Raw genomic sequence first — 15,370 nt, 5'->3', positions numbered from 1 at the left:
ATCTGGTGGTTGATGCCTTTTGGGCCGTCCGATCTAGAGATGGAGAGACGCCGGCCGTCGGATAAAGACGTGACACCGTGGATTGAAACAGTGTGCGCCCCAGGCTGCCACCGCGCGTAATTCCTAGATTCCGCCGAGGATATTTTGCTCATTCCATATACGACTATAAATAAACAGCGGCTTCCGTGCTAAAACCTAGCCGCCGCCTCCTCTTCCCTCGCTCACTTTCACTCCTCCCGCAGCCGCCTCCCTCCGTCCCTCGCTCTCACCGCCGATCCCATCTCCCCTATCCTCCCCGTTCATCCCTAGCCCGGCGCCGGCGGCGGCGATCGCCGTTCCAATCTCCACGGCCCCTCCTTCTCCACCGTGGCCCGTTACTTCGTCAGCAACCTCTCGCCGGTCTGATTCGAGCCGCTCCGCGCCACCCCGGCCCCGACCCCCCTTCTTCCAAGCCGGCGCGGCCACCGTCGACGGCGAGGATCAATACCAGCCGCAGGAGGAGCAGGAGTGCGGCGGAAAGGAGGAGGATGATCAGGGGAGGTCGAGCCGCCATCCGCCGCTGGCCGTCGACACCTCCTGTTCGACCACACAGAGAGAGCACCAGACCGTCGTCCTTGCGTTCGTTCTCCTTCAGGAAGAAGACGACCCAAGGTGAGCCACCTTCGATCGATCTCGCAGGGTCAGCGGGGACTACAACCTGAGGCTCCATGGCGGCGGCTAGCGAGTTCATATCGCCCTCGACGAGAGGACAGGTACGCGCCCTGCTGTGTTCCATCCATCGATCCATCCTCCCACTCTTGTCGCCGCCTTCTGTTTCTCATCGCGCCTGCCTCTGTTTGCTTTTTTTGGGTGTATATTCAGGCTCCAGGTTTGCATCGCATGGCGTGTAGCTCCACGGCTTCTTCAGGGCCAGCATCAAGCTGCCCTCTGACTACGCCGCCGGCATCGTCGTCGCCTTCTACGTGAGTACATATATACCACACCCCTACACTGCATCTCGCTTTTTGCAAACGAACCAATATAATGCAGAGAGTGTGACGAGAGAATTACTGTTAACAGACTTTGGCGTCCGGTACATGTCGAACGGCGAGCTGGACTTGAGTTCCTTACAGGTACAATTTGCCTCTCCCTTGCAATATGACTAGGCTGGAGTTAGGGGTCATGGCTTCAGGTCAACAACACACGTCTTAGCTCTAACGTGATACAAGGCCCTGATAGATTGCAGATACACTCTAAAAATACCAAACTGTTGAATCGTGAGAAATTCATAGTATATGTGATTCTGTAGATTGTATTTATACGTATATGAAGCTTTTTGCAAAATAGAGCAGAAATAAAATAAAAGAGCTTTTTGTTTAGCTTAACAGAGAAAGACTAAAATACATTTTGTTTCTATCACAAGAATGGATGCAAGTGTCTTGTGCATTGGATTCCAAGGGGAAGTCACATCCAGAAAAAAAAACAAGAATCAAGTGTATGGTTGTGCAAAAAGTCAATAACAAAGAAACAAAGTATGCTAATGTTTGCTCTGATTTATATGATGACATTGCTTCTTGAAACTTAAGACCACTTTGTAATGTTTTGGACAAGCTTTTACCCAAGTGCAGTATTTGGTTTACTGTTTGCCTCAGTGTATCCAACTTTTCTGGTGGACCAAATGCCTAGCAACACCATGTAATATAGGAAGGAAAGAAAATTTAGTATACGACATAGTGTTGGCATTTTTCATATGGTGAAGTTTTGATTTTGTACTTAATCTAAAACATTAGTGCTATGTTTTACTTTGTTGGTAACCTGTCAATTTGTACGCTTCCTGCCCTTCTCATTTTCAATGGAACTTAATAATATCATCTCATTAATTTTGTCCCTTGTTATTTTATATCATATGAAAGTTGTTTACACATCGGTATCTTTTTGCAGAAAGGACTGCATACATTGGACACTTGACTGGAGGTTTAATTCATTTGATATTGTCTTCACTAACTGTGAGTGAGTTTACATTTATCTATCATTACAAAATGCTTTCTTCTGTTCTTCCAGTCTGCATGTTTTGTGACCTTACAACTTCTCCATGATGGCAATATATCTGCTTATGACTATTCTAATTGTTCTCATGGTTGCTTTCCCTTTTGATGACTCATATGCATGATATGTCTTATCCTTAAACTTCTTATCACATTTTGTTTTACTTGGCCGTTGCATCTAGGAATTTTTTGTGTAAACAGATCTACCATTGGTATATATGTTGAAGTAGTAACTTTAAACCTCCCCGCAATACCAAACAATAGTTACTTTAAACCATATGCAAGCCCATTTTACATGAAATTTTCTGGTTTTATCACATTGCATTGTCCACCGATGAATAGAATCTATACAGACTACTGTATGAATATCATCACCTTTTTAAAAGTTGATTTGCCTTCAGTGGTATGCACTACTATTTTCTTCGACATATAACAATGGATAGAATGTGCACATCTGTGTTTCTATAGTTATTTGCCCTTCATAAAAATTTTCTACCCGCTTAATGATTGTCGTTCAGAATTTAGATTTTTTTTGGATGAAAGATGATGTTTCATTCTTTTAGTAGTCCACTGGATAGTCCAAAATCTGTTTTACATAGTTAATTATTCGTTGGTAACTCAGAAGTGGTTGTTCATAACTAACCGTGCATGGATGTTTAGTTATGTACCTTGAACTTTATTGTAGTCTGCAAGAAGTTTCCTACTGTTCCACTCCTCGTTTGTGCATCTTATCAGTAGATGCTTATTTATTTAATCATCTCGATTATTTGATCAGCTGACGGTTCAATTCCACTTTGATGCTTGAATGTCTCGAAAAGAAGGTAAAGATGGATATATGCACCCTGTTGAAGTTACAATTGTTTTTTCTTACTTCTATAGTTGTATTCAGTTTCTAAAGGCCTTTCAAGCTTTCTATTCTTACGGATATCTGCATTTCCGTACATTTTCTCAAGTTGTGGATTTGGAGTGACCAGTATGATTGGGTTCTCCATTAGACATTATCTACAGTCTCCCCGACATTTCTTATTTCATATGCAAGCAGCTAACCAATGTAACATGATTATGTTTTGAGTGTAGCTCTACTTTTTCAAGGATGTTGTTCATAGCTATAATGTTTTTTTAAGTATCACATTTTACGGATGACTGTACCTATAATGTTGTTCATATAAGATACAGGGCAAAGTATTTGTGCAACCTCTGTCCCTGTCCAACGTGTTGTGCGTTGTAGGAGGAGCAAGCGGACCCCGGTCTGGTATCAAGCCGAGGTGAGCCCCTCCTTCCCATGCATCCTTTTTGTTTGGGAGATGCCGCCTTTTCTTGACTTGGCCTGTTGTCATGCGTGCAGCCATGTCCAGGTTGGAGCGGTGATGGCAGCTGCAGCGGGACGGACGACGCCGGCAACAAGCACAGTTCCTCATCTTTGTCTCCGACGAAAAGGATCATCTGGTGACAAAACACCTCCTCCTTCTCTTCTCTGTGTGTGCTCCTCCCATTGATGATAAACAGACAGAAGTTGTTTCAGGACAGGGTATCTTGCTCTGAAACAGACTATGTAGTCTATACTGTATGTGCCATTAAAACTGTTTATTGTTATTGCAACTGAAGCTGCACAAAAGGGCTTTCAGTTGTTTATACATTACTCAGCCTCCAGTCTCATTATGTACAAATGACTTGATCTAATTATTATGAAAGACCTGTGGGGTGTGTTGCTTTCTGTATAAATAACTTGCTATAATTGTAGGTTTTGTTCTATTTCTTTTTTTTAAACTTGATGCGTCGAGCTTTGAGCTACTATACTATTTTGGATCATGCCTTGGCCGGGCAACGCGCGCCAGGGCGCGCTTCCTATCTTGGTCGATATGTAAATTTTTATTTATTGAAATTACTTTAGGTGATTGGTTGATGCACAGTCCTGAGCAAACAAACCTTACTCATCCCCTTCTCTGTAAATCATTGTATGCAGGTTGTCGGCACATCTTCTAACAAAGTCACCTCCTGTGATCCTTTTGTCGACAAGCAGCTAGACCCAAGATTAGTCTCTGAAGATGTCTGTTCATAATTTATTATTCTCTAAGTTCCACATGATTAGTCTCCAGAAAAAGCATGGCCGCCGGCACAAAATGGACGAAGAAGAGGTGAGCTGCCGCAGCATCGAAGCTCTCGCACCGCTGCTCCCGTCGAGCTCGCGCGTGCGCCGGATCTGATGGCCAACACAGCCCGTCTGTCTGCCGGCACCTCCAAGCAAGGCCTACAACAGCAGGTGAGCCCCCTACTCTGCAATTTTTCTTCACATCCTTTGAAACGCATTGAAAGATCGCTGAAATTTATATGTGCTCTGTTGTCCTGAAAAATAATGTTATCTAGAAAGATGGCTCTGTCCAAAAGATCACCGAGATCCTAGATGCGGGAAATATGACCACCCCTTGCTTTAGTTTCAACAAGGCGTTAATTTACAGATGTGTCTAAATTTTTCTACATCATTGAACTAGAACTGTTTGGGAGATCAACCAGAAAATTGTTGTTGACATGGCTGTCGATCGTGGCTGCTACATGGATCAAAGCCAGAGCCTTAATATCAACATGGATTTGTATAACTTCACTGCACTTCCACGCCTGGTCCATGGTTTGCCTGTCGATTTAGATACTGTTTTAGCACTATGTGATTTTACTAAAAATTTAGCAGGCAGTGTTGAACAGGTCGTTACATCGCCACGCTTGAGCGAGTCACATGACAAGGCGTTCAATCAAAGCTCTCTCTATATGTGGTCTACTATAAAATATATTACTATACCATAATAGAATCAAATAGATTGGTTATCCTGTGTTATAATTATGCCGTGCTTTTAGTATATTGTAAATCTTGCTTTGTACCGAATCTTTATGCAAATCGATTATCCTGGGCTACCACTGTGCCATTCTCTTGGAATGTAATGAATCTTGGTGCAAATCAGTTATCCTGTCAAATCTTGATGCTTTTTTACTTAACCACTATTATTATAAATATTTTACTATGCACTGTATTTTGATGCATTCTGTTGAACCAGCTCCTTCTATGAGAGACGCTTGACCATTGCCTTACACAGGCACTACGCGTTGCGCTTTCTGATGTAAATCACTTCCTGGACAGGTGGCACACATCCTGATGCAAATCAGTTCCTGGACACCCAACTTGAGATCAATTATCCCGTAGGTTGACTATACCTTGGTTTTAGTAGTCTTTAATGTTTTTGCTCTATACTTCTAACTACTATTTCTAACTTAGCTTAATAGCCCTTCTGGGCTCAACTGTATAAAAAAATATGGCTTACAATTGTTGTTCTGGATTATGTTGTCCCTTCTGCGTTGTCGGATGCTTTACCTTGGCAGCATGGTTTAAATTCCTTGCTTTCTCCATGTGAATTTTCCAAAAAGCTTCTCTATTTAAGGAACCAATTTTGCTCTTTGATGTTGCATCGACCAATGCTCAGTACCTAATATAACTAAAAGTCGGTTACCGGGTCAATACACCTTATAAAAATTATGAATGGGCAATATGTGGCCATCTAGAGTAGAATTTGGTTTATTGATTGATACAAGGGTCAAATTAGTCTTTTCTCAAGGTAATTACCACTGTTTTGTTTTTAGGCTTATGTGCCTGGTTTTTTTAGGATCTCCGTGTCAAGGTGGGGATATATCAAAGTAATGCCATGTTCTAATTATAAATGAAGAGAAAGTTAAGAACTTAGTAATTACATAGTAATCATGGCTAGAGCATAGAGGTCAGAGATGTGCAAATGATTTATTAAAAAATTGTATTTCCAACAACACGTTGGATCACATCGGGTATGCATTTTTTGTAGAATATAAGTCAGGTTTAGAACTTTTTACCACGACAACTAGAGTAAATCCATCGTATATATTCAGTAACGCATATATTTAGATATTCATGATGTTGCATAAGCATACTTCAGTCGCCTGGGAGGACTAGCTGCTGGCGTATATATGTATTCCTTGGTTCTAACAAGATGCATGCCAATCTTAGAAAATATAGTAAGTACCTATCCTGAAATTTATGATTCGCGTGAGGTGACTATCTGTAGATAACTATTGTACTTGCATAGCTGGTTGATTTATTTGATTATAATCAAACCAAACTATTGTAATTTTAAGATCGTGATTATTCAAATGAAAAATGATCAAAGAAATACATGTACAGAGTCACATCTCTTGAGATCATGATTAGGCATGCAATTACTCCTTCAAATTATTGTGATATTGTATATTGCCCTTTAGTCTAATAAATTATGTAATGTGGTGCTCCACCTCCTTCTCTCTTCTTGCCAGGACATATACTCTGTCGGATTACATCTATGTTCTAAAATCTTTTCCAGACCTAATCAATATGTGAAAGTTTAGTGAGGGGCGCCCCCGTTTACTCACGCCGCTCCAGGTTCACATCTCTCTCTCTCTCTCTCTCTCTCTCTCTCTCTGCTCCTCCCATTGTATTGACTTGCAGCTTGCTGCCGGAACCGGATGGGGTCTCCAGCCAGCCTGCCATTTGGCTTACAGTCCTGGTCGTTGCAAGTTAGCCTTACATAGGTACAAGGGTTTTAGTACTTCATTAATGTGACAAAGTGAAACAAAAATTGTTGCTTCGAATTACTAATGGAGTGGTTTCGATGAGAACTGATAAAGAATATATTTCACGACTGAGACATTGATATGAAATTTGAGTATTTAATAGAGAAGTCCAGTTCATATATGAAGAAAAAAAAAGGCATGATGTACTACATTGACGGTGATTATTAGCCCATTATGGTACTTCAAATCTGATAAAGAATATATTTCATGACTGAGACATGGGATTTAGAGTCTCAGTTCTGATATGTACATAAATCTCCTTTTATTTTGTCATGCTACTGATAGTTTTAATATGAGACTATTTGTTCTGTTTATGTCTTATAAATAATGAAATGGCATATATGTTAAGTTCTCCTATTTTAATTATATTATGTTGTCAATGATGTATGGTTCTGGAATTTGGAGATTAACATTCAGGCTTTGGTATCTTGAATCTTTTTGCTTTCTACTAAACTTGATGCAAACAATTTGTCCTATCTGGCACTGGCTTTTTGGAACAAATTTTGTCATGTGCTTGCAAATTAATTATCCTTTTGACTTAGTATACTCAGATTACCATGCTTTTGGTATATCTCTACTGTTTGTGCTCTATACTAAGCTCCTTAGTACTGAAAGAATGCTGTGATTTTTCTTGAATGTACAAGATCTGTACATGCTGGGTCACGGTGCTCAGGCGGGCAACGCGCGCCAAGGCGCGCTTCCAATCTGGTATAGGTGGTTGAAGGCGTGATCGAGGAAGGCCTGGCTCGGTCTCGGGCGGCCATCCGCCGGGCGACTCGCGCGCCCAGGGACGAGAGCGTCCGCCGGATACGGAGCTTCAGGGACGTCGGCGACGCTTTTGCGCCGCGAGGCGCAATCTACCGCAACGCCATGGCCTTCCACAGGTACGTCGTACCTGTCTAGCTGTAGCTTTTTTTTTAGGAAACAACGGCGATGATGTATCGTCATTAAAAAAAAGTTAAGCGACTGATGTTTTGCGGTGAATCTGACTCAGGAGCTACGTGGAGATGGAGAGGAGAATGAAGATATGGACGTACCAGGAGGGGGAGCCGCCGCTGGCGCACCTCGGCCCGGGCTGCCGGGCACCGACATCTACTCCATCGAGGGCCAGTTCCTGTACGAGATAGAGGACCCCCGGAACCGCTTCGCCGCGCGCCGCCCCGTCGAGGCCAACGTCTTCCTGCTTCCCATCAGCGTGTGCAACCTCGTCCACTACGTCTACCGCCTCAACACCACCGCCTACCTCGCGCCGCTGCGCCGCCTGGTCGCGGACTACGTCCACGTCGTCGCCGAGAGGCACCCGTACTGGAACCGGTCCGGCGGCGCCGACCACGTCCTCGTGTCGTGCCACGACTGGGCGCCGCTGGTCTCGGAGGGGAACCGGCAGCTCTACAGCAACACCATCCGGGTTCTGTGCAACGCCAACACGTCGGAGGGCTTCAGGCCCAGGAAGGACGCGACGCTGCCGGAGGTGAACCTCGCCGACGGCGTCCTCCGCAGGCCTACGTTCGGCCTGCCGCCCGAGAACCGGACGACACTCGCCTTCTTCGCCGGCGGGATGCACGGCGAGATACGCAGGAGCCTCCTGCAGCACTGGGTCGGCAGAGGACCCGGACATGCACGTCCACGAGTACCTCCACGCCGGGCAGGACTACCACGCGCTCATGGCCAGGGCGCGGTTCTGCCTCTGCCCCAGCGGCTTCGAGGTGGCGAGCCCGAGGGTGGTGGAGTCTGTCTTCGCCGGCTGCGTGCCGGTGATCATCTCGGAGGGGTACCCGCTGCCCTTCAGTGACGTGCCGGACTGGAGCAAGATGTCGGTGACGGTGCCGGCGGCTAGGATACCGGAGCTGAAGGTCATCCTGCGGGGCGTGTCAGAGAGGAGGTACCGTGTGCTGCATGCCAGGGTGCTGCAGGCGCAGCGGCACTTCGTGCTCCACCGGCCGGCGAGGCGGTTCGACATGATTCACATGGTGCTGCACTCCATCTGGCTCAGGAGGCTCAACGTCAGGCTACCATACTGATTCCCGGTGTCGGTGTCTGTATGTACATCTATCGTGTGTAGTATTTGATTTTGTAGGAATTATTGGTCGGAAGAAATTTTGGTCACAGTGCTATTTGCATGAAACTGAATTGAACACTACTAGTACATATTTTGTTTATTAAAAGTCAAACGTGTCTATGTTTGACAAAGGATGTGCCTAAAACTCGGTCGACAAATACTACTGAACAAAGTATCAATCGAGTGACATCCGCATAGTTCTTTTTCTTTGCCACGCGGCTGGATGCTACAAACGGCAACGAAAAATATTGCGACGGTATTATAACAACAAATGTTACAACCATTCTAACTAAAAAATGCTAGAACCGTCAATTAAGGAAGTTGCAACCGGTGAGATGACGTGCTACAAGCAGTGACGGACAACATGCTACAACTAGCAAGACGATGTTGCAACCGATAGGAAAAATGTTGCAAACGATGGGACAAAACATATGAAAAAAAATATCAACATGCAGAATACAAAGTTAGTACCATCAGATTTACGAAGTGTACTTTTATATTTTATTTATTTAGTATTTTAAATGTTGATATAATTTATTCTAGAAACTGGTCGAACATAGAAATATTTGACTTTTGGAAAACCTAATATGCACGTAGGGTGTATTTGACACCCAAAAAAAGTGGAAGCGCACAAAGCTACTCCTCTGTAAACAAATATAAAAGCGTTTAGATCACTAAAATAGTGATCTAAAAGCTCTTATATTTCTTTACGGAGGGAGTATAGTTTCTAACCTGATGAGTAACAGGAGAAATTTGAAGATAAAAGTACAAAAGATCTAGTCGACTATTCTTGCATATGTTTGTCTGGTAGTAAGCCCTTGCCGTCATGAGAACACAAGGACACAGGGAGTTGGGAGACAGTAAACGAGGTTCAAAGTCACAGGTTCATTACATCAGTGGGAGAGATCTGTCAACTGAGCCCTTGGGCCAGAACAGAATTGGGTTATTTACAGCTACTACATAATTGGACAACTTTGATCAGCAGGACAATATGTACAACAAAATAGTGTCTGCTGACATCTAGCGGTTGTTGTACTCGTTCTCCAGCTCCTGCCATGACCAAAACCATCAGAGACACCAGCTATGTATGCAAGTGGAATGTTATGCGACAGAAGTAACTAACTTCATATAGGTTGAGCGTGGCCTACGTACATCAAATAGAGAGTGGCCCAGGGCGACAGAAGGCTAATCTTGTTAGTATCAAGATATATTCTACTGAAGCAGCATCTGTTGAAAAGAACACTTCGTACAGTTCAGCCAGCAGGAGAATACCCCCATTAAACCTGGAGTGGTGGGCTGCCGAATATTGCTTTCCCGTCTTTGTAGTGCCCTCAAGAACTCCTCTGAGCTTAGGTTCCCATCACAGTTTGCATCAAACACATGGAAAATGACATCCACCACCTTATCAGTCAAGTCCACCCCACAAACCTGTAAAAAAAGATCATTAAAACAATTGAAAAATCCGAACTAATAATCAAGTGGTATCAGCTAACTGTCCAGCTAGCTTAGAATGGCTATACGGTGGGAGAAGGCCAGTGATTGTCGTTAGAAAGCTCAAGAGAAATAATTCCAGTGAAATTAGGTATTTCAGACTACATCTATAAGTACAATTATGGAAGACCATACATGAGTTGCAGCACGTTTCAGATCCTGCTTTGTCAACAAACCGTTTACTTTTCCATAGCTGAAGATAGCCATTGCAAATGGTTCCAATCTTCGCCGCAGATCAGCAAAAGCCTTGAACTCCTGAATTTCCAAATAACAACAACGATCTTCTAAAACACGGTTGGCTCAAGAAATATAACTGGGATATCGGATAGCAAACTGTCAAACCTCAAAGGTAATGCGCAGATCTTTGACATCAGGAGATTCATCAAAATCGTCAACTCTGTCAAGTAGCTTGTTTATGTGATTCATGTCAGCAGAAGCAACCATGGATAATGCAAAGTCCTTCGCAGATATTGTCTTGGATGATTTTACATCATAGTGACTGAACTCCAAGCGAACAATCTGAAGATGATTGAACAAAAAACAATGCCATTAAAAGGGTTTATAGATCTGGATTTATGTCTCTGTGGGGGTTGGTCACTGTGGATATTAGAAGGTAGAATAAAATAAACAAGCTTCACTAATTTCACTGCTAGTGCAAAATAAAATTGATGGAGCATTAGTGTCGTCAAAATTTTGACCATCACACGGTTTTATGCTTCCGAGACAACACATCAAACAACACAAAAACAAGTTCAGTACATCTTGTGTTTTGACTCTTTGTACTAAGTATGCAATTTGAAGATATGTCCTACTTGTGTTTATCACTGTTCCTAGAGACAACCGTGCAGCTTAGAAATTGAGTTGGCACATATGTTAACAGAATGCTGGATTTTTGGGTGACTGAACAATATCCATGAATACATGCACGCACAAAATGGGTTACATGACCCACAACACAGGAGTACTGAGAATGTTGCATCAGTAATAAGATGCTGAAACATAAATATTTCAACAAAAGATTAAGAAGGAAAAAAATCACCTCGTCATGTAATTGCTTCAAAAAATCAGAGAACTTTTCATAGTGTAGATGGTCACTGCCATCCTTGCCAAAAAAGTACTCAACCAATCCACCATCTTCCACTGGCTGACCAACCTTAAGTCCAATACGTAACCCATCCCTGTGGGCAGCTCCTTGCCTATTATAGGACCTCATCAAAGCCATTACTTTCTTAAACTCTTCTTTATCTATCTCCCTGAGAATGATAAATAGCATATGAGAATACTGAATTAACAGAGAAAAATCTTGCCAAATTTGGTTCATACCCTTCTGCATCATGAAATAACAAGTGAGATGATTGAACACGGATCAGAAAGCAGGTCTTTTTCTGCACGCCAATGGTGACATGTAAACAACAATAAAGCACAAACACGGAAATATTTAAATGGATCCTTGCGTAGATCCCATAGAAAAGAGGAAAGCATACCTTTAACGGCTTCAGTGAGCTTTAAAATTAAAAAATAAAACAAATGCAAAAGAAAGAACTGCCACTTAGGAGTGCCACATCTTTCTTTTCCCTATCAGAATTTGTTCCAGGTGGACTCTAAAGCATGGTATTCTAAGGGCTATATTCTTAGATACTTGGTCTATACTATCTATAGGCTTAAATTGCCTCAGTGATCTGCTTGCGCAAAATTATTCGCAGGCCTCTTGGACTCAATGTATGGTCTATGTTGAAAATAGAACCATGATATAGTGACTTGATAAATCTAATGGGCTGGATTTCTTACTAAGAAAAGCAAAATGGGTAGTAGGTCAGCCCCACACATCTAATGTATGGTTTCCGCATGGACACAGTACTTTTTCAGTTGGCATGCGCTTCTACTGAACTTATGCTAAATGTATAGAGTCATTTGTTTGCTACCAGAGCATATCAGAAATTCTAATCGCCAAAACTTATCAAGTCCAGCCAGAGGAAGCATAATAAGGTGACATAAGCAGGCTATAAGAGTTACCACATCAGATTTGAGATGAGTTGGAGGAGAGAGGAAAAGAGAGAGAAGAAGAGTGCGCTGTAGATTTATGACTTCGTGAGAGAATGAGGTGGGACATAAACTAATTACATAGTATATATCTATGGCTAACTATTACATATATGAGTAGGCTATTAGATTGACTGGAAATGATGTGGCAATGAGAGAGCCAGCAAGTGGTTATATTATTAGCCATGCTCTCAACAGAAAAGAAAATGCAGGAATATTTATTTTCTTCACATGTCACTAGCTACAAAGACTACAAATCAACATCATAGTTAATCTGAGATAAGACTATTTGAAGAACAGAGTTATATCAATCTCAAGAGTGAAATGATACATTTAAATTGGTTCCAGCGGCTGGAAGATAGCTTACCCATTGTGGTCAAGGTCAAACATCTTGAAAGCTATATTGAAGCTCGACTCAGGAATGCTAAGCAATGTCACAAAAAAGATATACCTGCACAAGGCAACATAAGCAGTTAAAGAAATGCATTGAGCTGATATCACTAATGGTTGCAGAAAGTATGAAACCACACTTGTAAGACTAACAGGTAGCGGCATGCAAATGCTAATGCCCTAAGAGAAAAGTGTAACAGCTCCCGGGTGGCACCCTCTATGAACAGTAAATTCAAAAAACAAAGAGGAAAAAAATCTGAAACTTTGCGGCATCAAAGATGGTCAAACTTTGTAGGTTCTTGCAAGTTTTCATGCCAAAATATCATGTAGAGAAATGTGTGCAAACGAGTTCAGATTTCAGTGCTAAAAGTGCTCAAAACTTCAAGCACTGAAATCTTTTTCGTGTGTAGAGCTCCTCGAATGGTTTTCCGGCATGAAAACTTACAAGCACCTACAAAGTTTGATCATCTTTGATGTTGCAATGTTTCAGAATTTTTTGATTTTTTCTATTTTTTTATTTTACTGTTAATAGAGGGTGACTAGGCACCTGGGAGCTGAAAACCCATTCTCAATGCCCTAATACCATAGTGGCACCTATATACCTACATGTATTATTATCTATAAGCATGCATGCTCGTTAAGAAAATTCAAGCGCAATAGGCTTGTGAAGTACTCCCTCCGTTCCTAAATATAAGTCTTTCTAGAGATTCCACCAAGTGACTACATCCGAAGCAAAATGAGTGAATCTACACTCTAAAATATGTCTACATACATCTGTATGTTGTATTCCATTTGAAATGTCTAAAAAGACTTATATTTAGGAACGGAGGGAGTATTACACTACAAAGTGTATGATAATAATTGAACAAACTACAAAAACCTTCCTATCTGGTAGAAAATTGGATACCACATCAAATGGAAAATATGCTAGGCATTTCAGCTGAAGTCAGAACCACTTACTCGGCAAAGGAGATGAGCCCATCGCCGTTTGTGTCGAACAGCATGAAAAACTCAGAAGGAGCGCACTGTAGCTCGCCAGGGTTGCGCTCCCCTCTGAGTCTTCCTTCCCTTACAATATTAGATTCGGATGGAGGGAAAACGGGAACAACAGCCCTCATTAAGTCGGCAGGTAACATGTAGACTTCGCCCTCCGGGTTTCGGATGGACGCAAAGTACTCAAAGATCTATCAAGGAGAACACCACAATTAGAACAGTACTAGTTTATCGAATCACATAGCATGCAGCATGACATCGTTACCTTCTCAGGAGGGCTGCGCGTCCGAATGCGCTTCTCATAGTTGAAGAACACCCTTCTGCGATATGAGTCTGCAAAGCGAAGCGAAGAAAAAGGACGGTGAGCAATTGCTCCGCTTCCAGGAATCCGTCATATGAGCATTAGGATTGATTGAGGACAACAAATGGCGAGAATGTTCGCTCGGCATATGATCGGAGGAAAAGCGCTATTCGTCCGGTGGCCGATCCATACGGAAATCGTTTCTCTCTCCTCACAAAACTCCAAGCAGAAACTTGGCTCACAAAATTCCAAACGGAAACTTCGCAAAATTCCAACCAGAAACTAGGCGTGAGAGGCACATGAATTGATCAGGCTGTAAAGCTTTTGCGAATTATATAATGCATGGGTGCAGCCGTACGAGAGATCAAAAACAAGGGCACGCACCGCGGAAGAGGAACCTGCGCTTCTCCTCCTCGCGCTCCTCCGCGGCGCCCACGTCCCCAAAGCCCGCGTCCGCCACGGCGAAGTCCCCCTGGCCCGAGTCCGCGAGCGGCTGCGGCGACGGGGGGAGCAGCCAGATCCCCAGCCCCGACCCGACAGCCAGCGCGGCCGCCACCGTGGCGGCATCGGCCGCCCTCGCGTCGCGGCGGGGCGCGGCGCCCTCGGCGGCGGCCGCGGAGAAGGCCCGGAGCCGTCGAACGGCGGATCGGAGGAGCGAGGCGCGGGCCAGCGCGGCCATGGCGATGGCGGGATTGACGTGCGTTCTCGGAAGGGAAGGGGAGGAGAGGAAGCGGCGATGCGGGGGCGCACGGGGTGGGACGCGGTGGCCTGGCCGAAATGTGAGGCAAGGAACGGGAGATTAGCGTGGGACTAAAAGCTGCCATTATTGGGGCCCTTTTTATGGTCGGTCGCGAGACGACGACCCGACCGGTTTTCTAGCGCCATCGCCTCGGCCTATGCGACACGAGCACAACCGAGCCAGGTGCTGCTGCTTTTATTCCATTGGTTCGTGAGGAAAACAAGAGAAGAAATGCCCTCCCTGCCCGTGTGCTTCTTCTTCTCGCTGCACCTCCTCTCCTCCGGTTGCTGTGCAGCATCCCGTTTGTTTTTGAGAAAATTCCTTACTCCCTCCGTCAGCCAAAGAGTGAACGTCTGGGTATTCCAAGACAAATTAAATTTTTTGCAAAAAAACCCTCCCATCACTCAATTAAGGTGCCAACAGCTTTACCAAAGCTTCGATTCCCGTTGATAATAAATAAGAAGGGGTAGTAAAACACAAGTTTGCCAACAGAATTTTCTTCCCGCCACAGCACTTCCCGCCATGTACGACTAGTAGCTGAGTACTCCCTCCGTTTTTATTTAGTTCGCATATTAGCTTTGGTTAAAGTCAAGCTTTACAAACTTTGACCAAGTTTATATATAAAAATATTAAAATATACAATAACAAATCAACAACATTAGATTTATTTTTAAATATACTTTCATATCGTATAGATTTATTATGATAAATGT

At 43.4% G+C, this 15,370-nt stretch overlaps 1 protein-coding gene and 1 pseudogene across 2 annotated transcripts; one reads left to right on the top strand and one right to left on the bottom strand.

The window, feature by feature from the left end:
* Nucleotides 1-7,358: 7,358 nt before the first annotated feature.
* On the top strand, nt 7,359-8,834 carry LOC119317098 (annotated as a pseudogene).
* Nucleotides 8,835-9,463: 629 nt separating this feature from the next.
* LOC119317097 (calcium uptake protein, mitochondrial-like) lies at nt 9,464-14,612 on the bottom strand. 2 transcript variants are annotated; one of them, XR_005153514.1, is made up of 9 exons: nt 14,303-14,612; nt 13,883-13,950; nt 13,585-13,808; nt 12,602-12,685; nt 11,234-11,447; nt 10,537-10,713; nt 10,330-10,449; nt 9,856-10,131; nt 9,464-9,753 (listed from the first exon to the last, which is right to left on the bottom strand). XR_005153514.1 is itself a non-coding variant. In XM_037591495.1 (8 exons), the coding sequence occupies exons 1-8, from the start codon at nt 14,595-14,597 to the stop codon at nt 9,916-9,918; spliced, it is 1,398 nt and encodes a 465-aa protein (XP_037447392.1). In that variant the 5' UTR covers nt 14,598-14,612; the 3' UTR covers nt 9,464-9,915. The 2 variants fall into 2 exon arrangements, 1 of the variants encoding a protein (XP_037447392.1); XM_037591495.1 differs by having other exon boundaries at nt 9,464-10,131.
* Nucleotides 14,613-15,370: the final 758 nt, after the last annotated feature.

The sequence above is a fragment of the Triticum dicoccoides genome, chromosome 6A, assembly GCF_002162155.2.
Source record: "Triticum dicoccoides isolate Atlit2015 ecotype Zavitan chromosome 6A, WEW_v2.0, whole genome shotgun sequence".
In the NCBI taxonomy this organism is placed as follows: Eukaryota; Viridiplantae; Streptophyta; class Magnoliopsida; order Poales; family Poaceae; genus Triticum; species Triticum dicoccoides.
This window is presented reverse-complemented; position numbering and strand designations above follow the sequence as displayed.

Coding starts and splice junctions, on each gene's coding strand:
- LOC119317097 (XM_037591495.1), bottom strand. CDS start 14,597: ATGGCCGCGCTGGCCCGCGCCTCGCTCCTCCGATCCGCCGTTCGACGG. Junction 12,686..13,584: donor GGGCTCATCTCCTTTGCCGA/GTAAGTGGTTCT, acceptor TGCCTTGTGCAG/GTATATCTTTTTTGTGACAT. Junction 10,714..11,233: donor TGAAGCAATTACATGACGAG/GTGATTTTTTTC, acceptor AATCATCTTCAG/ATTGTTCGCTTGGAGTTCAG.